The sequence below is a fragment of the Priapulus caudatus genome, unplaced genomic scaffold (assembly GCF_000485595.1).
Source record: "Priapulus caudatus unplaced genomic scaffold, Priapulus_caudatus-5.0.1 Scaffold662, whole genome shotgun sequence".
Taxonomy (NCBI): domain Eukaryota; kingdom Metazoa; phylum Priapulida; class Priapulimorpha; order Priapulimorphida; family Priapulidae; genus Priapulus; species Priapulus caudatus.
In genome coordinates this window covers 90587-112785 of record NW_014577723.1, presented here as the reverse complement: position 1 = coordinate 112785, position 22199 = coordinate 90587, and the positions used below count along the sequence as shown (strand labels likewise).

The 22199-nt window shown below is 44.7% G+C and overlaps 2 protein-coding genes and 1 long non-coding RNA gene across 3 annotated transcripts in view; 1 reads left to right on the top strand and 2 right to left on the bottom strand.

Annotated features, from left to right (window-relative positions):
* Positions 1-244: 244 nt before the first annotated feature.
* On the top strand, positions 245-7185 carry LOC106812566 (ras-like GTP-binding protein RHO). The gene is made up of 4 exons (XM_014816466.1): positions 245-339; positions 3062-3225; positions 3549-3738; positions 4183-7185. Exons 2-4 carry the CDS (start codon positions 3070-3072, stop codon positions 4413-4415), a joined length of 579 nt encoding a protein of 192 aa, XP_014671952.1. The 5' UTR covers positions 245-339; positions 3062-3069; the 3' UTR covers positions 4416-7185.
* A 545-nt stretch (positions 7186-7730) lies between these two features.
* Positions 7731-14173, bottom strand: LOC106812567. The gene is made up of 3 exons (XR_001394349.1): positions 13979-14173; positions 10022-10070; positions 7731-8261 (listed from the first exon to the last, which is right to left on the bottom strand). It is a non-coding gene; the product is annotated as an uncharacterized LOC106812567 (long non-coding RNA).
* A 70-nt stretch (positions 14174-14243) lies between these two features.
* The window catches only part of LOC106812565 (KH domain-containing, RNA-binding, signal transduction-associated protein 3-like), a gene marked incomplete at its 3' end in the record, with an annotated part of 24458 nt that continues 16502 nt past the window's right edge, over positions 14244-22199 (bottom strand). The window contains exons 5-9 of the mRNA XM_014816465.1: positions 20760-20907; positions 19903-20132; positions 16359-16450; positions 15700-15752; positions 14244-14434 (exon numbers count right to left, since the gene is read on the bottom strand). Of these exons, the coding sequence (XP_014671951.1) occupies positions 14244-14434; positions 15700-15752; positions 16359-16450; positions 19903-20132; positions 20760-20907 (714 nt within the window). The remainder of the gene's footprint in view (positions 14435-15699; positions 15753-16358; positions 16451-19902; positions 20133-20759; positions 20908-22199) is intronic.

Genomic DNA, 22199 nt, shown 5'->3' with positions numbered 1-22199 from the left:
TGTACTAACATTTAATCCGTGTAGGAACAGCTGTCAAAAAAGGGGTCGGCTTACCCGACGCATCCGACCGTGTAACTGTATATATAGCACATGCATATAACCATTATTCTACATAATATTATATAGGTATACTATTTATAATGTTGTGTATATATATGGATAATTAAAATAAAATAGGCCTACGACTGTATAAATTTATTACTGATGACGTCATGAGCGCGGAGAGAGACCTCTCCTGGACAAGTTGAGGTGTGGTCCAACGGTCGCCATCTTAGCACAAGTTAACGTTATAAACGTTAACATCACTGTTTATATTCGGACTATTGTGAGCAGTTCAAGGTAAATTAGATGGCTAACGGACTCCTGGCGTTATACTGTGTTTTACTGTGTACTTATGTATGGTGTAATGTACAATGGGTCGATTATTTCGAATGGTAGTTTTGAATGTTTACGAACCGGCTTGTGTGTGTGTGTGTACCACCCATACTGACTGTTGTGTTACTGTCATACTGACTGTGTACAGTGTAGGCCTATGTACGCTGTGATATTTACTGTGTTTGATAAATCTCCCCCATTCATTTACACAGTGTGATTGATGTTTAATTGAGAAGGCGGTTTATATCATATCTACCTAGATGAGTTTGGCATATTCATAATTCAGGGTTCTCCTAAACCGACCAGGCTCTCCGACTGTTACACGTCGTAGGAGCCTGACATCCTTCCATACGAAATGCCTGGTAGCTTGAAAACAAACTCCGAATTTCATAAAATTTCATAAATAAAACAATGTATTACCACATTTGACCTCACCTGTTACATGTTTGCAACTATCGCATCACTTCTTAATTACTATTTACCTCGAAATGCACGTTAAAATAAGAGAATTTCGAACAGCTATACTATTTGAACGTTAAACGCCATACTGGATGTTCTTATGTCTCTTTTTGTACTGTTTGCAATGTATTTTTCGCTACGTATGATGGGATATCTATGGGAAAATGGCGACGTTTTTTTAGTTTTATCATCAATTTATAAATAATTGCTCGCTGACACGTAAATACATGCTCAGTGATATATAGCGCACATATGATAAATCGAGGCGTGGAAGTACAGAGAAGCGGTAACAATCATAAAAAGTTAGATAATTTTACGTTTAATAGCAGCGCACGTCATGTCGAACAATATTCTAATGCGTCGGCTTGTGACCCTTTCTCCAACGTAGTGTTAAGCGAGAAGGGAACTTGTGGCTAGGGTTCTCCAAGCTTTTTCATTATAGGCTACTATTACTTTAACCACAAGTTCCCTTCTCGCTTAACACTACGTTGGCGAGAGGGTCACAAGCCGACGCAATAGAATATTATTCGGCATGACGTGCGCTGCTATTAAACGTAAAATGATCTCCCTTTTTATGATTGTTACCGCTTCTCTGTACTTTCACGCCTCGATTTATTATATGTGCGCTATCACTGAGCATGTATTTATGTGTCAGCGAGTAATTATTTATAAATTAATAAGATAAATCTCAAAAAAACGTCTCAATTTTTCCATAGATATCCCATCATACGTAGCGAAAAATACATTGCAAACGCTGCAAAAAGAGACATAAGAACATCCAGTATGGCGTTTTACAACGTTCAAATAGTATAGCTGTTCGAAATTCTCTTATTTTAACGTGTATTTCGAGGTAAATAGTAATTAAGAAGTGATGCGATAGTTGCAAACATGTAACAGGTGAGGTCAAATGTGGTAATACATTGTTTTATTTACGAAATTCGGAGTTTGTTTTCAAGCTACCAGGCATTTCGTATGGAAGGGTGTCAGGCTCCTACGGCGTGTAACAGTCGGAGAGCCTGGTCGGTTTACTATTACTTATAAGTTATAGCATTTCATTATACTTATGGAGTTATAGTCTTTAGCTTTACAGTCCTCGTTGCAAATCGCCGAAGGCGGTTTGCGTGCTAGGGGGGTTCGGGGGCTATGATATTTAGCATGGCGGCTATGATATTTAGAGTGGCGGGTGCATTTTAGGATGGCGGGGCTCGACGATAGCCTGGCGGGCTGCCCCCCCCCCCTACCAGGCTATAAGTGCTCTTGGAGAACCCTGGTATTAACATATATATACCATGTTCACTCTTCAAATTCAGTAATAAAACGATTTTATTATAATCTATTTCACTTTCAAGTTTCAAGAGCATTGGAGAGTTGTTGTTTGATTGATTCCTAGTTTGGGACCCCAGTATATATAGTTCGTCTACGGCTGATCTAATCCAGCGTGCTCAACTAGGATTGGAACGATTTGTTAGAACAGACGATGATCATGCTGATTTGTTCATCATTTCGCAAGGGAAATTAGTGCCAATCTTTATTCGTTAAGAAGGATAAATACTTTTTGTTCATGCAAGAAAGGTTCATCAGTAAAATGATTTCAGGCCCAAGGGGGCCTTTTCATAACAGAATAATGTTAAGTAAACTCTAAACTGGTATATAAGACGTGCGCAATCCTAGTTTGGGACCCCGGTATATATAGTTTGAATAGGTTTTAATCCTGGGTGCTAAACTAGGATTGGGCCTATAAAACATGTGATGGGCAAGTGTGTCAGTTCCTTTAAAAGCAAGGTTCAAGTGAAGTTGCATTTCATCACATAAATTTTCAAACTTTATTGATGAGTGGCACTAGTTGACTTAATATAGACAACAGTGTGTCCGATTTATAAACTAAATTGTTTGACACCTAAAGATCATTGTCTTTCTGATGCCGTGTTTGTTATCCTAGGGAGTGATAAAGAGTTCTTGGCATTGTAGTTATGTAGTGACCCTATAACACATAGGATGACTTGTTTATTAGCATATATATATTGTTATATTGTTGAAAATTGTTATATTGACTATTTTAATATTACTGAGTTCATACCTCATAGGAGCAAAGGTAAAATAAAATTGTAGCTAATTGGGAGTTCTACGTAAAGGGGGGAAAGGCAGAAAAAAGTTAAGAGGTCTCTCCCATTGAAGATGTAGTTGTGGTGATGCCAGCTGGTCTGAGTGGATTCTGTTTGTGTTTCAGCTGGCCAAATGACGGATATACGAAAGAAATTGGTGATAGTCGGCGATGGGGCATGTGGTAAAACGTGTCTACTAATCGTGTTTAGTAAAGACCAATTCCCAGAGGTTTATGTGCCCACTGTGTTCGAAAACTATGTAGCTGATATAGAAGTAGATGGAAAACAGGTGAGTTTTGTGTTTTTACATCTGCTGCAGTCTTCATGCTTCAGTTCTCTGTACGTGCGCACGTGTGTGTCGGTGTGTGAAGAGGCAGGTTCGAAGGATACTATATTACTGTAAATATACAAGCTGCTGGACATGACCTATTTCGAATGAAACCTTGTCATTAGTTCATTGGAAGAGAGAATTATCTTTACAGTCTAATACAGTAATATACAGTCTTTTATCTGCACTGTAATACCATTTAAAAAAAGGCGTCTCTTCTAGCTGCAAATAATCAACAGATGCACAGGTGCAGGTTTGTGATAAACTGTGTTTGTGTCCGACAGGTGGAACTGGCGCTGTGGGACACGGCAGGACAGGAGGACTACGACAGGTTACGACCGCTGTCGTATCCGGATACCGATGTCATCCTCATGTGTTTCTCCATTGACTCGCCGGACAGCTTAGAAAATATCCCTGAGAAGTGGACACCAGAAGTAAAGCACTTCTGCCCTAATGTGCCCATCATCTTAGTAGGTACGTCATGTGACATCGCCTACAAGGTTTTGCGTGCGACGACGTAGTGATAGAAATGTACAGGCAGTGTAGCAGAAGTCTTTGTTTTACGGAAATTACTCCATGTTGTTTATTTTCGTTAGTTCAATCCATCTGCTCTCACCCTGACGTTCACATGTTTAATTCTTACCTTAACGTTCACATGTTTAACTCTCGCCCTAACATTCGTGTGTTTTGCTCGCACCCTGACGTTCGTGTGTTTTGCTATCACTCTAACGTTTGCATGTTTAACTCTCACCCTGCCGTTTGTGTTCTTTTCTTCTCAGTCTAACGTTTGCATGTTTAACTCTCACCCTGCCGTTTGTGTTCTTTTCCTCTCAGTCTAACGTTCGCATGTTTAACTCTCACCTTAACATTCGCGTTCTTTTCCTCGGTCTAATGTTCAGATGTTTTTTTGTTGCGCAGCCAATAAGAAGGACCTGCGTAACGATGAGGCAACAAAGCGTGAGCTCGCGAAGATGAAGCAGGAACCCGTGCGGACGGAGGAGGGCCGCACGATGGCCGAGAAGATCGGCGCGTTCGCCTTCCTCGAGTGCTCGGCGCAGACGAAGGAAGGAGTCCGTCAAGTCTTCGAGACGGCCACCAGGGCTGCGCTGCAGGTCAAGAAGAGGAAGAAGCGTGGCTGCACGCTGCTGTAGGCGGCGGCGACGGCGGCGACGCGTGCTGCGAACCCCCCGGGGGGCAGGTGGCGGCGGCGGCCGTCGACTCGGGGACGGTGCTACAAGGCCGCCGCGTCGCCAGTAGCGCGCGCAGGGTTTGGATTTGGTGTGGCACTCGTCAGCTGGCGCCGGCGTTACGTTAAAGTCGGCGCCGCTGTGGGAGAGAGACGTTGAAAACGGCGTGATTTCCGTCGATGGGTCGGCCGACCCCCGCCGCCTTGTTTGCGGATGTCTCGGGCGAGTCTCCGGCCGCGCCGTGGTCGCGCAAGACACCCGGGGGCGTTGACCGTCGTCTGACGCGGCGATGTATTTTTTGCGGCGATGCCCTCTGGCGAGCACTTCGTCGAAACGCGCACGCAATCATATATCCACTACCGTCGATCACGTGTTCTCGGTCGGTGCATCCAGATGGCGCCGGTGCTGCGCTCGCCCCTATCGACTCGCTCGTAGTGCGTGCGCGGTGGGCAGGGGAGCGGGGGTGTGATGGGGGAATTTTTATGCATCACTTTTTTCAGAGAGTCGGACAAGTTGTTGCCTTATTTGACGTCTACGTGTATTAGTCATGTGCGCGTGCACGGCGCGATGTCTCTGCGTCGGTCACGTGTGCTCGGGACTATGTAGCACTCGTACACCGTCACTGCCATGTTCAGTTATGTCTCGCCACACATCACCTGCTGTCACAGTCGCTATGTGACACACCTGCTTGCACCGTCTTGTAGCAGCAATCACAGATATGGTCGCTATGTAACACAACTGCTTCAACCGTCTGCGATAGCAGCAATCACAGATATGGTCGCTATGTAAAACAACTGCTTCAACCGTCTGCGATAGCAGCAATCACAGATATGGTCGCTATGTAAAACAACTGCTTCAACCGTCTGCAATAGCAGCAATCACAGATATGGTCGCTATGTAACACAACTGCTTGCACCATCTGTGATAGCAGCCACCACTGATATGGTCACTAGCTGAAGCCAAATTGAGTACGTTTAAAAAATTAAAGGTAATGTGGCTTCCTTGTGCAGTGCCAAGTTACTCTCGTCTAGGTGCTGCCGCTGTTCCGCACACTGGTCGTGTGTACCTGCTGCGCTCAGGTACGCCACAGTCTAGCATCCGTAATCAAGTCATTTATGTTGTGTGCACTCACGCCGTCACTGCATTTCTACAGGCGAGGTGGAATCTTGCGATATGCGGCACCGATTGAAAAATTCGCGAATGTCGTCGGGTTTCAATTCGCGCCGCTGTCGCTTTTTGCGCATCTAGGGCGAGAGAAGCCCTGCGGGTCAGCGATGGAGAGGCTGGGCAGCTGAGCTCGCCTCCGCGTGCTTCCGCATCCCTGGCCGCCTCCGCCGGCAGAGCTCTCCCGCGGCTGACAGGTCAGACGCGGCAGGTCTCTGCTGCTGTGGGCGCGGATGATCATCGGGAGGGAAGCGGGCGGCGGCCGAACCACGACGGTCTCTCCCTCGCTGAAAGTCCGCAAAGCACATTTTGCTGCGCGCACTTGAACCCCGCTGTTTGCGCGTGCGTTCGTGCATGTGCTTTCTTTTCTCGCGAGGCTGTAGGTATTTTTTATATATTGATAGCCGTTAATTTATGGTATGGAAACTTAGTCGCGCGTTTATAGCCGGGCCGTCCGCGGAATGGGCGGCCCGGCGTCGGATTTGTTTTTTTTCACGGGAGGGAGGGAGGTAGGGAAGTTAGGGAGCGTTCACTGCGTCACGACTCGGAGCTTTGTAAGTGACCGCCTTGCGCGATCGCCTTTGCCGCCTCCCAGGCGCGACACCGCCGCTCAACAGTGGCGACACCTGCAGGGGGAACACGCCGCCACACGCTTCGGCAGAGAGAACACCAACAAAATGTTCACGATGCGGTTGGAATCGTGCCTGCAGGCGTCGTCGGCGCACCTTCCCTCCCTCCGCACTGACATCGCGCCGTAGGAACGACTTGTCGAGGTGCATGCGAGATGGCAGCGGGTAGTGAGGGGTGGCCTTTGAGCTGGAGGCGGCCGGAGATTTCTCTTCTCTCTGCCGGCACCAATGTCGTACAGCGAGTGCACTTACTCCGCGTGCAGTTGCTGAACGATGGAGGATGAGGTGACCGGCAAACGTGTAGAGAAATCTACGTGCATTCTATGAGTGAGAAACATCGAGGAGCGTGCCGGATCGTGGCGAACATCGAGCAACGTAGTAGAGTGGTAATAATGAATGTCAAAGAACTTGCCAGAGGGAACAACCTCAGTCGGCAGTGTTTCCGCGGTGATGCTGGTCTCGCGAAAGCGCCAGTTTCCCAGATGCGGATGAGCGTGATCATGGCAACGGCATCGTAAGTGTAGTCTGCGTCTTCCTTGTCTCAGGCGCTTCCACTGAGTAGCAGCCGCTCAGAAGCGATTATTGATTAATTGTAAGTTATTTAAATGCACTGTAGGTGGCGCCCCGTGATTTGGGGTCGCATTCCTGTTTCGTGACTAGGGTGCAATCGTTTCAACTCCTACGATCCGTCTGCCTGAGCCGTAGTTCTAAGTTTGTTGTTGTTGCCCCGCGTAACAACGATGATTAAGGTGTGGTGTTTGGTTAGGCTAAACCGACCGCTGAAACGCGAGTTAACGTGCGCTTGTTTGCGTGTGCGCTGCGAGTTGGTTGTGGCTGCTTGTACGATGGTTGTATGGGAACGTTTAGTGATTGTCTTGAGCTCCATGCCTCCCTCATGAATACATGCAAGATCTATATAAACCTTTGAAGTTCTAGACCAATGCTTCTTATCGTTATATACCACAGTAATCACTGGACTTGAACAGGTGAATCTAGCCAATACATTATCTACTATACTGTATAGTTATCATAATAATATATATAATATTCTATATTATCTTCCCCTGCATCTCAATTCGTGCCAGGACATGGAAGAACACTACCCATTAGTAACCTACCAAAATCCTATCAAAGCTGAGCTAATTATGAGCTTTAGTGTCACCGAGTGGCATCTTCGCAATTATATTTCATGTAATAAATAAATGAGCAAGAATAGTTGAGGAAAAACTGCATAGCACCACCATCAGAACAGCTATAGTGAAAATGAGACCAGGCATGACTGCATGTCTGAGTTCATGCTCATTTATATCACAGTATGAAGATCAAGAATCTAAGCAATTTATGAATGAGATCTATTTATATAAGTAATCGGTGAAATTAAAAGATAATCCCTCCAGTAATGAATTGCAAATAACATGCCATCAGACTCGGCACTTGTCAATGCCCACCCCTACAGAAAACGGAAAGAAATTCAATAACTTGATCATTTATAGATTAAAAAACGCTAGAAAGGTTTATTTACATGTACAGTTATCATTACAAGTCGCGTTCATGATTCTTTTCACAATAAAAACATGCAGTAAAAGTGCGATTCCATGATTCCCTGTTTCTTCAAGACATATTACTTGTACAACACATACGACAACGCGCAACAAATTTTCAGGCACATTCGAGAAACGTTGCTGAGATTCTATGACGAGATTGCATTTCATCACCCGCGTACAACATTGCATCGTAGCATAAGCAACATTGACGTCGTATTCTAAACGACATGTGTCAACGCTTGCATAAAAAAACAACGCGATGTCGTGGCTGCTCACGAAACGCGGCAAGGTCGATCCCACATTTCGCTCGAGTTATTCTAAAAAAACAATGATTCGGGAAAGCTCCAGACATCATCCGGCACTTGGTCACACTTGGTAAAGGCGGTGTTGGCCTAGAAGATTGACACTGTCAACCACGTGGACTAGTTGCAGCCACTTGATGCCAAGCTCACAGCTGACGGGGTTCGACAAGCCTGCGAAGGAAACAAAATACTGTACTATAACTGCTCGCTAATGGACAACAACGGACTTCACGCCACGCCATGATTTGGTCAGTTTGCTTGCTACTTGGTTCTATGCAAATTAGCAACGGAATATTCTCTTACATTTTCCACGTACAAGTGTAACACCAATAACGGATCACAAACCAAAGAATTGCCACGAGAGCATTTTCCGTGCATGACCTGTTGCTGGCAAAGTAGGGCTTTGAAGGAACTATTTTCTACATTAGATGGCGGCACTAGCGAGTTGTTCACATCCACATTCGATGTGCGACTGGATGGATATGTAGCACACAGAGATGTGGAGTGTCATAATATAGACACCATCAGATACTATAGAGAGCAGACAACCACTGGGAGCGAGATCAAGTCCGTTCCCCACCAAGTTCACGGTACAGCACACACATTTGATATATATAACGCTTCTGGTGTTACGGTTAGGGTGATGAGAGTTAGGGTTAGCATGAGAGTGGTAGGCGCGAACTTGATCTCACTGCCAGTGGACTCAACACTTGTACTACGAATTTATATTCGGTTGCAAAAGTCACTTGTGCGTTACAGAATTTTCTTAATTTCCTCATACAAATTTCCTTACAGAACTACCAAAAACTAAATGCTATTTTTATGTAATAATTAACACATGTACATGTATAGCTCAACACGTGTTAATACATACATATAACACATGTTGAACTCTAGCAAAGGCCAAAACTGCTATCAACATAGCATTCAGTCATATACTTTAATTCCTTTTTTGGAATAATTGTTGGTGAACGCGTAACACCACCTACTCCTCAGAAGTTCGACCGTTTGTGACCAAACAAAGGGCTACACAGGTAGAACTAGTACAGTAAACAGACAAGACTATGCACGTATGCCCCGTTGATATTTCTCGCACGTGTAAGTTGATCAACGTGATCAATCGTCGCTTAATCTTTTATTCATTCAATTGACATTAAATTGAAGACTGTCTCGATTAATTCAAACATGCACCAGGAGATGGCGCCACAGTACGCACTTCTATAAGAATACACACATACTACAATCATCAGACACGTACAGAAGGGAAGGTTATAGCAGATTATGCAGCATGTAACAACAAACTGCAGTAACGAGTGCGTACACATGATGTACAACTAGCAGAACCGATTAAATTGCACCCATTGTGAACAACATGAGACGAATACAGCAATAACGCGGCACGACGAGACTACGTTGAACCGAAAGGCCCTCTGTACTGTACACACTGTCCCCCCCCCCCCCCCCATCTACACCGCGTAGAAATTCACTGTGGTAAGTTTGAAGGCTAAACTACTCGAAATTTACAACTAATGCTGACCACCATCACAGCTGGACGTCAATGGCTCCTAGTACAAGATGCAAACAGGCGAGATGTGTTTCTATAGGTTGTCTCTACATAAAATAAAAGGACGAGTCGCACAGCACTGCTTGCTGCGTCACAAGGGACACGATGGAATGGATCGAATGAGGTCAAGTCAGTAGGACGAGCAGTTTCTGGACACAGACACATCTCGCTCAGTAAGACACGGCCATAACCTGCTTCATTTATAGGAACTGACAGGTTTATAACGCCAATAGCAAGTATATCTGAATCAAATAATCAATCTGCTCGCAAAAATGCTCGGTTTCTGTTGCGTTCTCCCCCTAACAGCTAGTCTGTCGACGAGAAAGTCTTGCAAAATCTTATCGCAACCACAAAACTGCCTGTTTACCTTCAGCTGTTGTCCATACTGGCTATCCGTGTGTGCTACATTAGGTAGTCTGCAAAACAGAAGGTGAGAAATCACAATTAGCTCATGAAAACAGACTCACTGATACTACACACACGCATGCGCACGAAAACGCAACAACCCCTATTTTAGTTTTGAAGTTCTACCCTCCCAATGGTTGGTTCGCGACCCCATGTGCATTTTGGTAGCATACGTAGACCATTCAACTATGATAAGGTGTATCTTCATGGAGCCTTTAGTTTAATTTCACAGGGTGTGTTTTGCATGAGTAAAAATTTAATTAAGTGTGGTTAATTAACATTAATACATGTTGCAATCGTATTACATTTTAAATGCATGTAGATAGAAACTTCATTTTAAAGCAAATATGTTATTATTGGGCAAAGTTCTACATGGATAGTGATTGTTTACATTTTCTACATTTATGCTAGAGACATCGATTGGTACTGGTATATATACATATATAACAGGAACAAAAAGTTATGATCATGTTAAACATAAATGCTACTAAAAACGATTATGTTTCAGTCTCCTTTTTACGATGCATAATAAACTCAAGAAAAAACACGATTGAACAGCCAAGAAATTTGCACGAACTTTATATACAATTGTTACGATTATTATCATCATCATCATTATTATTAAACAACTTGACGGAACGATAGGTTTACCTGCCTTTTGTTACCACATATCGTGGTCGGGGAAGTGAATGACATTGTGTGAAGTTCTCCACTCTCATTGCAGTGTCACTGGGAGGCGTTTGTTAGGTTTATGGCGGGCAGCGATTAAACTCTTCGTCTGGCTGCTCACTACACTTATACAGCAACGCGAGTTTAAACAGCGACGCTCGCGTGCGAGACGCGATGCGTGCCGAGGCAGCCATCTTAAAATCCGGACGCTCGCAGTCGAGAATAACTATTCTAAGGACTGGACACTCTTTCGCTGTCGATTGCTCGATTAATTATTACGACGGTAAATCGACTGATAATGCTACGAAGCATCAGACCGTAAATGTCTGACAAGTATTTCCTTTATGTAATGCGAGAAATAGACAGCGACTAAACCATCATCCAAGTTCACGATGAAATTGACAAGGTTTAACATTAAAGTTTACATTTAAATTACACAATCGACATGATATAGCATCAATGATTAGTGCTAGTGACATCACTGTTAACGTTTGAAGCTTTAATGTTCTGTGTAATATACCTAGTAGGTGTAGGGATAATTTGGGATTTCACAGGAAGAAATGAAAGAGTTGTTTTTGGTTAAGACCTGAATGATATACAAATTTTAATTTTGTTAAAAGAGCATTCATCCACACCAAGGCCACTCTAAACGGTGACAAGAATTTTTTACATTCTTATATCAAGACGAATCAAGTTGATATTTTCTACAACTACTTTATTGCAAAGCTGCACAGGCTGTGAGTACAAGCGATCAGAACTCATTAATAAAATTTAATTGCAATTGAAAATTTGATCGCAAAATAAAAGAACAAGTACCAGCAGAGAGGCTAACACATTTTGACTCGTCTATAATGCAAATTAAAAAATCTTGCGCAGCCTTTTTTCCTAACGATTCACAGCTGCCGAAACAACGGGGAAGTCTAACGAGCAGATTACATGCCTTCGTACAAACTCAACGCGCGACCGATCATCGTCGAATGAAATGCACGAGCGTAATTTTTTCACCGCGCGCTCCATCGCTGCACGTCCAAATTGACAGGGAAACGTGTTTTTATTAGCAAACCACAGGCTGAGCGAATTAGCACTTAGAATCGGGTGTTAGCTGTCAATTCGCGAGCGCACGCCCACCGTTCCTAATTTATCCAAACGCGAGTGTCTTTGGTTATCTCGAGAGTGCGTGAGCGGCGAGGGACACGTGAAGAAGAAAACGTCCCGCGCGGAACGCAACACCCCGGCTTCTTTTCAGCTTCTGAAGCCAACGCTAGCAACACCCCGCCGCCAAAGTATTGCGTAAGAGAGCTCTCTGTCTCGTTGCCGCGGTGAACGCGTGCAGACGAAGAAAAAAGCGCCTGTGCCGCCGGCGAATTTTTTAGCTAGTTAAGCACGCTCGTCGACGAGCTTGCGAGCATAAGGTCCGCGTCAACACGCGCGACGTAATTCGATTTGCTGTGTAAACTGCGAGCGAGGGCAGACAATCGCTGCGGCGCCGCGAAATTAAACCGGGCGGGTTTCGCGGCGAGCGCAAAAAACAAGCGGCAGCTTTCTACGCCACGCAGCCGGGCACCTGCCGGGATTCGGTGGCCGTGGTTTTGCGATCGAAAGCCAAGGTTTCGCGAACCGTCTGACAAACACTAGCGTAACGTGGGCTGTGTTGTTATTGTGCCGTCAGCTTTTAAGCAAGATCGCATTTCATCGAAAATGGTTTAGCTTCACAGGAACTGATTGACGGGAGTCATGGTTTTACCTGGACAGTTGATGAAGATTAGGGTGGGTGGGCAGCCGGTGAGGGGATATCGTAAGACTGCTGATTACAGATGATTACTGCTGATCTACATATATCCAACCATTTCACAGATGCATCATTTGCATATGAATAGAAATCGTATGTGAGCAATGGATCAATTCGGTGGCACCTAGTGGTACCATTTACTCATGGTATTTTAACACTTATGTGTACACGAGATTTGTGCTTTGTGCTGACGCAGGGTAGTAACGTAGGGTCGCAGATTAAAGATGCAAAAATATAATCGTCTCACATGGCTTTACTGGTTTGTAACTGTGCAGCACACAGATAAGTTTTTATTTGTTTACACGTGATAAGATAGTTGTACCTCGAATACAATTACATCGCTAATCTAAAAATCATACGCCACACGTCTTCATTTAAGAGAGAGAATAGTCTGCTCTACTGAATACAGTAACAGCCACGTCACTAAGTGAACTGGAATGCGTGAATATATGCCTCATCTAAACAGATAGTAATAGTGGCACACTGTTTAACATACACAAGGAACGACAATCGACAAAAATTGGGACAGTTTTATGTGCCACGTATGACGACAATGCACTTTTACATTTTCCAACCCTGCCGTTGCTGGTTAAGAAATCCTATTAAAAAATCGAGAAAGAAAATTACACACTCAATTAATCATGGTATTCGTGCACACATATTAAACTGCTCATAATTTTACATTAAAATGGAAGATGTTAGAACAATTACAAGTTGGCAGCATCGATATTAATAAAAACAAATTCTGATTTACAATAATAGTAATGAATTTAAATAAGACACATGTTGCGTGTTCAAATTAAAATGTGTTTACTACTAACCTTGGAGTTTTTTAATACCAGCTTGAATAATCAGTTTTCACGTGGATTTTTAATGAGATTCATTTGTATAAATGGGCCATTTAGATACCATTTAGCAGAACTATACGATAAAATTTAAGGACGACACTGATGAGGAAACATTAAATGAATAAACCTTTCTATTTAGGCTAGGCTAATAAACATCATTACTACAGTGCTCTCTCTTTCTCTCTCACCACGCGCACACTCCTTTTTTCTTTATTATGGTGCAGAACCCGTTAAATAATTTAGGGCAAATGCACTTACATTGTGGGCACGTTTTCTTGCACAAACACGTTTGCCATGTTTGAAGATGTTTGATGTGCTCGCTAAACTGGCAGCGAAAACAGATTCGAAACACACGATCACCAGACCGGCAGTGTCGAACCGAACAGGCACTCGTGTTTGCACAGGGAGACGTGCCTTAGGAAACACCAGGCGTTAGAGAAAAGTGGACCGGTCGCCCCGCGTGTCCCGATCGCACGACAGCCGCACAAATCGCACAACGCACCAGCGCGCTTATCGTGAACGTGGTGCCGCCTGCGATGGGGACTGCAGAGAGGCCGGCTCACGATCGCAAACAGGCAACGCCATGCGGGACACGACAATCAGCAACGGGTACCTTGTTCATTGATGCAGCAGCAGGCAGCGCCCTCTACGGGCATCTACTGGAAACGACTCCGGCTCGTCGTCGGCGGCTGGTACGGGTGCTGTCGCATGGGGGCGCCACCGCGCGCGGGCGGCGCCTTCCCCATCATGTTCATGTTGACGGCTCCGCCGCGAGCGACCTGGCCGGCACCGCGGGCGACCCCCGCCCCCCGGGTCATCCCCGCGCCGCGCCCCATCCCCGCCCCACGGCTCACACCCAGGTTCACACCCCCTCCTCGGGCCACGCCCCCGCCACGCCCGTTCGTCCCGCGGGTCACCCCAGGGCTGCGCCCCATGCCGGCGCCCCCTCGCCCCATGGACGTCGCATCGCTACCACCCCACTGGTCGGCAGCGCTGATACCAGCCCCGCCCCATTGGTCAGCGGAGGCGGCGTCTGGCCCTCCCCACTGGTCGCCGCCGCCTACAACGCCTGCAAATAGTGCAATAGCCGACTTTAGTTGAAAGTAATGGAGACACCTGCTTGTTGTTATGTGAGGGAGCAGGGCCTGCATGCTGCTAACTGAGGAAGAATGTAGAGGGTTGTGAGTGTATGCTGTCATGCACGGGGACTAAGTCTGCATGCATGAGAGAAAGGGGAGGAGAGGATACAGGGGAAAGTCAAAGAGAAGGGAAGGGGTTAGGACAGCTGCAGGAGTGGAGAGGGGAAAGGAAGGGAGGGGACGGGGGGTTATGAGTGCATGCGAGAAGGGGAGTTAGGATTGTATGAAGAAGGAGCTGGAGGAGGAGGAGTAAGGAGCAGAGGGGCTCGGACTGCATGGAGGGGGTGAGATTGGAGGAGGTTAGGATGGATGGAAAAGCATTCGATTTAAGGAGTTCAGGCTGCCAATTAGGATCTGTCAATCAACTAGCGTGGCTTATCAGACGAGGGCGGGAAAAAACACAAGCAACTACAAACACACGTACAATGCAAATAAGCAAAGACTACACACTTTGACGTGCCACACTCGTTACGGCGTGAAAGCTTGATATACTAATAAACAAAAGACGTCAACAGAGCCAGAGCGAGCGAGAGAGCGTTTCCCGGTGCGTGCGAGAGAGATAGAGTAAAAGCACAAGAGATTGTGGGAAAGATAAACACAGAGTGAGAGAATGAACGAGAAAAACAGAGGCGAGTAGGGAGGACAGTTAAAGAAATCTGCTGCTACACTAAACTGGTATAAAAGTAAGTTAAGAGCCGCTAATAGCCAATAAAAGACTCCGTAGCTGTATTCGTTCGATATGACACAGCTGCACGCAGGCACACCGGAAACAAACACTGAGAGAGAGCACAGACGAAACTTGCACGATTCTGCTTAAGTGCTCAAGCAATCACACCTAAAACCGAATCTAGTTCGCTTTCACGTCAAGTGATGTCACTGCATGGGTGTTTATACAGCATTAATGACTGCGGGCGTTGAACGTTCACAAAGATTGCCCAATTCATGGCTAACGCTCCATTAGGAGTGTTCCCAACTTTGATATCATTAATGATTAGTGATTGATAATCCTAACCCTAACCCTAACCGAAATGACATTAAACCACAAACTAATATATGACCATGACCATATATATATATATGTTATTATGACCATTAATGACATTAAAGTTGGGAACACTCCTAATTGAGTATCACCCCAAGTCACGGTGAAAGGATCTCTAGTCTATACATGGAGCTACTATGACACAGAACTTACCGTATCCGGCTGCCTCGTACTGCCCTGCTGTCTGGTCATAGTATTGCTCCTGGCTGCAGGGAAATGAAATTAGTAGGTCTCAGGGGAGAGATAGTGAATATAGAAATAAGTTGTAGATATAGAAATCAGTTAACCCTAACCTTAACCCTAATCCTATCCCTAATTCTAAAATAAAACTAAATTAGCCAAAAATAATAAACAATAAAATAAATAAGACAAAATTAGCCAATCAGAGCCGTTTTTGTTAGCGCTTAACGCGCCCTCTAGCGGATCACTATCTCTCCGCTGTGCAAAATTTCAGTGAAATGAGCTTAGCACCATTACATACAGCAATTATTACTATTATTATTTATTATTATTATCATCATTGCCAAAAGAACAAAACAGTGACATTTTGCCTCTAAGAAAGGAGAAATATTAGTTCAATCTCGACGATTTTCTGCGGTCAAACACAATAATAGCCCATTTTGCAGTAGCGTAGCCTGTACTTCAGGGCTTTCCAGGACTACAGCCTATTTCCGGAGGTGCGATCCCAACCTGGAATCCTCCCACATTTTTGGAAATTTCTGCACTTTCTAGGGTTTCCAGGACCATATAAAAACCCTGATCCCCCTCCCCCGCACATGTAACGTGGTGGGTGGGTAGGGTGGGGGCTTTACCTGGTTGTGGTGTACTCCTGGTAGCTCGCCGGCTGTTCATAACTCTCCTCGTAGCTCTGATCCGCGGCTGCGCCACCGCCGAATCCAGCCACCTGAAACATTCACACGCACGCATCGATGTAAAAACACATCAATCGCGAAAGTTTTTTCAGGGCGGCAGCACTGAGAAAGATCTCAAACGGGGTAGGAAAGGGAAGCGACTAGGAAGGGAAGGGGGAGACTGCGGTAGATAAGTGTCAACGATAGCAGAGAAAGTGAGTGAGAGAAAGTACATGGGATAGAAGAGAAAAACATTGAAACAGAAAAAGCACGAGAAGTGCAAAGAGAGAAGAGATAGGGAGTGACATACATATATATACAGTACAGAGAAAGATGGATCAGGGTACGAGGAACGAGAAAGAGGGCAAAATAGAAAGGTGAGGGGGAGAGGAGGAGAGAGAGGTGGGAGAGAGATGACTGACACTTAAATGCTGATCACCTTCCAGATGCAGATGACAGATTTCTACTTAAATGTAACTGCGCAGTAATGATAGCAGTTGCTAAGCTTCTAATGAACCCAGCTGACAGCGATCTGTCGCATTAGGTTCGTTATAAACATCGCAATTACACAGCAGGCTTCCATGGCTCACTCTACACCAATTAGTTTACCATCTGCTGCGATTGACAGAATATATTGGTGCTTGCTGCAGCAACATACGCGGAGTATAAAAACCAGTCGAGCAGATTCCACTCTGCAATCGTATATATTTATATATCGCTGCTGACGTGAGAAGGACAGAGACAGATGGATGGCGAGGGAGCAAAAGGGAAAGATGAGGAAAGGAGGAACGAGAGAGCGAGCAAGAGAAAGAGAGAGAGAGAGAGAGAGAGAGGAAAGGGGAAGAGAGATGGGGGAGAAGAGAGAGATGGAGAGTAAAGTAGGGGGGGGGAGAGGGAAGAGAGAGATTTATAAAATATAATCTAGGGATAAAGTAATACCAAAATATAGAATTTAGACAAAGGCTACAGAGAGGCACTATACAGTACATACACAGCAGTCATATACGCAGGGCTCCCTTTGGATGTTTTAAAGTTTGAGCCAAGACTTGAGCCACAAAAGTTATGTTTTAGCCACCAATGAAAAACTATACCCGCTCTTCACTTTATCATATGTGATAAGCAATGCGTAAACAGGTGATGTATATGGGAAAAGAGGTGTACGAAAACATTTTGCGACACGACACTGCAATTAGACGATTTCATTATTCAATCGTCTTACGAACAGTTAAATAATTCGCTATTTCTAACCGCCACTTAGCGTAGTAAAATCGCCACCGTTATTTATTTATCGCATTTGCGAAGATGGCGAATGCCAGAGGTATCCCTGAATACATACAGTCAATTAGAGAGAAATGGAAAGCCTGGAGCCGATGTGTGAGAGAAGCGCGTGAGGTAACCATAAGTAGTGTGTGCAACAATCACATCAAACTATCAATATATATCGAGGATGGAAGACCTATATCAATTCAGAATGATAATTTACCAACCCTACTCCACTACCGTACATCAATAGCAAGAGTACTGAGATCAAAAGTTGCTATACTTTAAGTCTAGTCTCTCTAAGTCACCGCTAACCTAAGCTACAAGACGACAATAATCGTTACGTACATAACTGCTGTCATATTCTCCTCCTCCTCCTCCTCCTCCTCCTCCACCACTCGCTCCTAAACCTCCACTTCCTCCTCCATACGATTGCTGATTCTATAAAATCCAAACACGGAAATACCTGAGACCAATAACTAACCAAGTCTCATTCTATATCACGAAAACAGAGGATAAAATTAATAGACAGACACAGTGCTCAAAATAAGCGTTGTCCGGTTGTCCGAGACAACCAGAATTTGCGCCGGACAACCTAACCAGTCTGAGACATTGTCTGGTGGACAACCAAGAAAAAAGTTGACGAAAAAACGCACTTTATTTATATTTTTCTGACCGCGAATTGAATTTCTTTCGGCTGTCAATCGGCCTGCATTGCGTCCATACCTAGTGCAGAGTTCTGCAAGAGCATTTCTAGCCTGGCGGCCGGCCGCCGTCGAGCACCGCCATCCTATCCCTAACCCAACCCTAACCATAACTCTATACCGACTCGGCTATCTTATATACGCGTGTTATAGTACCCAATTAATCTATGGTGTATAACCTTTTGCTTTTAATATTTTGCATCTGAACTGACAATCAATCCCAACCAACTTAGAGACTGCACATTTCCGCTTCAAAATTTGCCAAATTCCGTTTCGGAGATTACTAAATTCCACTTCAATTCTGTTTCAACAAATTTCTACATTTTAATTCAGAAATAATGCACATTTCCGCAACATTTCTGCAAAAAAAAATTGTTGGATCTGTAATTTCTTTTGGAGGGTTAAAGTGATGAATGTAAGATAAGTTTTCATAATCATTTTGTGTGTGTTGGGAGTGATTTGAGCTGTTTAAAGGTTATTTTTGTGTTTTGGGAGGTTATTTTTGGTGAAACTGGTGATTCCGTTTCAGAGTGGGTGATTCCGTTTCAGAGGGGGTGATTCCGTGATTTCCGTCCATTTTCCATTTTCATGGAAATGTGCAGTCTCTACCAACTGGTGTCGGCTAGCTGGCACAATAATGTTCATTTTCATACTTCAAATCCAAGTGTTTTCTAGCTCATCAAGAAATCTTAATCGTGAATTAAATCGTAAATAATATAAAAATATGGGACCAGCTGCTATTTCCAACACTGGTATAGGTCAGGTTTTCTGATTTATGAGAGGTGAACTCGATTTGGAACCAGCAAACTAGCAAGTTTCCAAAATTTTCTGGGGGAAGACCCCCATACCTCCCCCCTGCCTGTTCACCCCTCACCCCTCACCCCCTCCTTGAAATCCTAGACCCGCCACTGAACAATTACCTATCTTGGAAGCAGAGAACAATGAACAAAAATGTCGCCTTTTCGCATGGCGCCCAAAACAAAGATTGCAGAGCTGAGAGGTAGAGGAGCCATAGGGTGTGGAGAGGGAGGCGGAGGAGCCAGTAAAATATTAAGTCATCCACTATTTTGCGCAGTTCGCTGTTTTTGGCCCCCCATTGTTAAAAAATCCTGGTTACGCCACTGTTTTTGGGTGTTTTCTGATCATATTATGTGATTGCAAATAGGAGATTTGGGGATATTTTTTGGGACAACCAGAAATTGTTGCGGACAACACGATTTGATGCCTGGGCTGTCCGCAAAGCAACCACATTTTTTTCCTTATTTCGAGCACTGCAGACACAAATACAGACGACCACATAGACAAAGGGACAGAATTACCATCAAATCAAGAGGCAGGCAGATACACAGACAGACAGACAATGAATGGATGAAAAAATGAAAGACAGGGAGAAAAAAAAATCAACAGAAAGATAACTGCCATCTAGCTAGAGAGACGCCAGGTTTAGAAAAACACGAATCGAACGATGCTGCCGACGTTAACGAGCAACATTAATTAATCAACATGACGAAGCACCATGAGACACACACGGCTACACTTACGTATTCTGGATCATCATACGCTCCGCTGTATGACTGCTGCTGCTGGACAGCCAGTGACAGAGGCTGGGGCTGTCGTGTCTGTGCCCCGCCCCTGGCAACGCCACGCCCGCGCGGCATGGGAGATCCCCGTGAGCCGAGGGAGACACCCCGGGGCACGCTGCCACCCCGCATACCCGGCGCGCCTCCGCGGCCGCCGCCCGCTGCTCCGCCTCGCGGCACGCCCATGCCACCTGGTGGGAAATCAACAGAGCAACAGCAATAGATGAGCAACTTGACATTTAAAGGTCTCCTCCTCTTTGCCCATCGTGCTTTCATACATCCCTCCGTAAAAATCACCGGTTTGATCACCGCAGGGCAGGACACGATTAATGACGACAAAAGGTCACGGGAGAAACGTCTCTAATTTGTGTGAATCGATTGCAAAATGACCTACAGACAAGTCACCTGAACAAGGTGCAAGATACCCCCAGCTCCTTGGTCCATCTAGAACTGTTTATTAATGCATGCCAAATTGTTGACTCAGCAGCACCTCACCACTAAGCAACCTTTTTAGAATGAACCTATCAGAACACAGATTGCTTAGAGCTGTCAATCATTCCAGGTAGATTGATCAATTAATGGATAAGCTATTGATTACTAATGATAGTTATTCTAGAACACTAATGCACAGATACAAGATCTATAACACATTTACCCGCAATAAACAAATAAAATAATCAAATGACACTTGACAATAAGTACTTATTGATTATATATGATAAATATTCTTATCTCACCAAATTACCAAGTTTGCCCTCAAAATGCCACCCAATTGACCGCAAAACTGCGGCATCATGCAACAACCGAACATGCATTACCTCTAGGCGCGCCACGACCGCGCACACCAGGTGGCATCCCGCGTCCGCGCGACGACGGCGGGTAGCCCATCGGAGGGCGCCCCCCCATCAGGGGCTGCGGTCCGCCATTCATCTCGGACATCTGCTGCATCTGGTCATAAGACTGGTCCTGTGAAGCAAGCAACGCAGCAGACGTGGTTACCAGCGTTAGCACGCGCAGCAGCTGTAGCTGCCGTCACCTTCCTCCGCAACTCTCACACGCACGCATTTTCATCTTGCCTTTCTTTCTCTTCCTGTCACTCAAAGCTTATGTTTGACTAATTCAGGCGGGTATGTATATGTTTATTTATATATATAATAATATATATACATATAGGGTAAACTGGGGTAAAAACGCCCATTTTTTAAGTTTTTGCTAAATATCTCAGTGCTACTTGGAGACACTAGGAAACAAATGTGTGGTTTTATGCACTACATGTCTCCTCTATTGTGTGCAAATATATTATCATGGTCATTATATTGATAAGGGAAAACTCCCCCCCCCCTTTCCGAGAGGATGTTTGGCGGGCGTTTTTACCCAGGCCTCGGGGTAAAAACACCCACTCAGATTTTTTGAAGGTTAAAAATGCCCACTCAAAAAAACATTATTAAGCAAATATTAAAGTTGATTGTAATATTTTAAAGGGAGAGTTTACTCTAGGTTCTAGGGTTATTTTCAGCTAATTTAGGTTATAATTACGCTACATAAAAAGTTTCATGGTTTAATCACCATTAGAAATATTTTTTTTAAATGTTTTAAAACTAACGACTACAGTTTGATTACAACGACGGTGGCGCCACTCAAAGCGCACGATCTCATAAGTTGCGCAAAACCACTTTCCAGCCAAGGGCTACAGACCGAGGGTGTTTCTTATTTATTAATTTAAAAGCAAAAGGATTGTAATCTCTTATATAAAGGGCGAGCCTGTTTTGTGTCTGTCTGTCTGTCTGTCTGTCTGTCTATCTTCTCCCCCCACGTAAGAGTTCACCCCCAACATCATATATATTCTGAATCAGCATGACCCGACGACTATTTTAAGTCAAAAAAATTAGACCAAAAAATTAGACCCAAAAAAATTGACCAAAAAAATTGACAAAAATTAATTTGACCAAAAAAACGTAGCGGCCTCTTCTTCTTTGACACTCTTGGCGGAACAGGCAAGACCTTCGTTACCAACCTTCTTCTGGCCAAGGTCAGGCAGACGAGGAAGATTGCCTTGGCAGTTGCTTCAAGCAGTATTGCTGCCACCCTGCTGGACGGAGGGCACACAGCTCACTCGGCCTTCAAGCTGCCATTCAACCTGGCAAAGCGGCAAAATCTAACCTGCAACATCAGCCGTGGCTCCACAAAGGCCAAGCTGTGCCAAGAGTGAAACCTCAATATCTGGGACGAGGCAACCAATGACCCACAAAGCCGCTTTT

Excerpts from the sequence above, each read along its gene's own strand:
- LOC106812566 (XM_014816466.1), top strand. The coding sequence starts at position 3,070 with ATGACGGATATACGAAAGAAATTGGTGATAGTCGGCGATGGGGCATGT. Across the intron at positions 3,226-3,548 it reads TAGAAGTAGATGGAAAACAG|GTGGAACTGGCGCTGTGGGA; the intron begins GTGAGTTTTGTG and ends TGTGTCCGACAG. Across the intron at positions 3,739-4,182 it reads TGTGCCCATCATCTTAGTAG|CCAATAAGAAGGACCTGCGT; the intron begins GTACGTCATGTG and ends TTTGTTGCGCAG.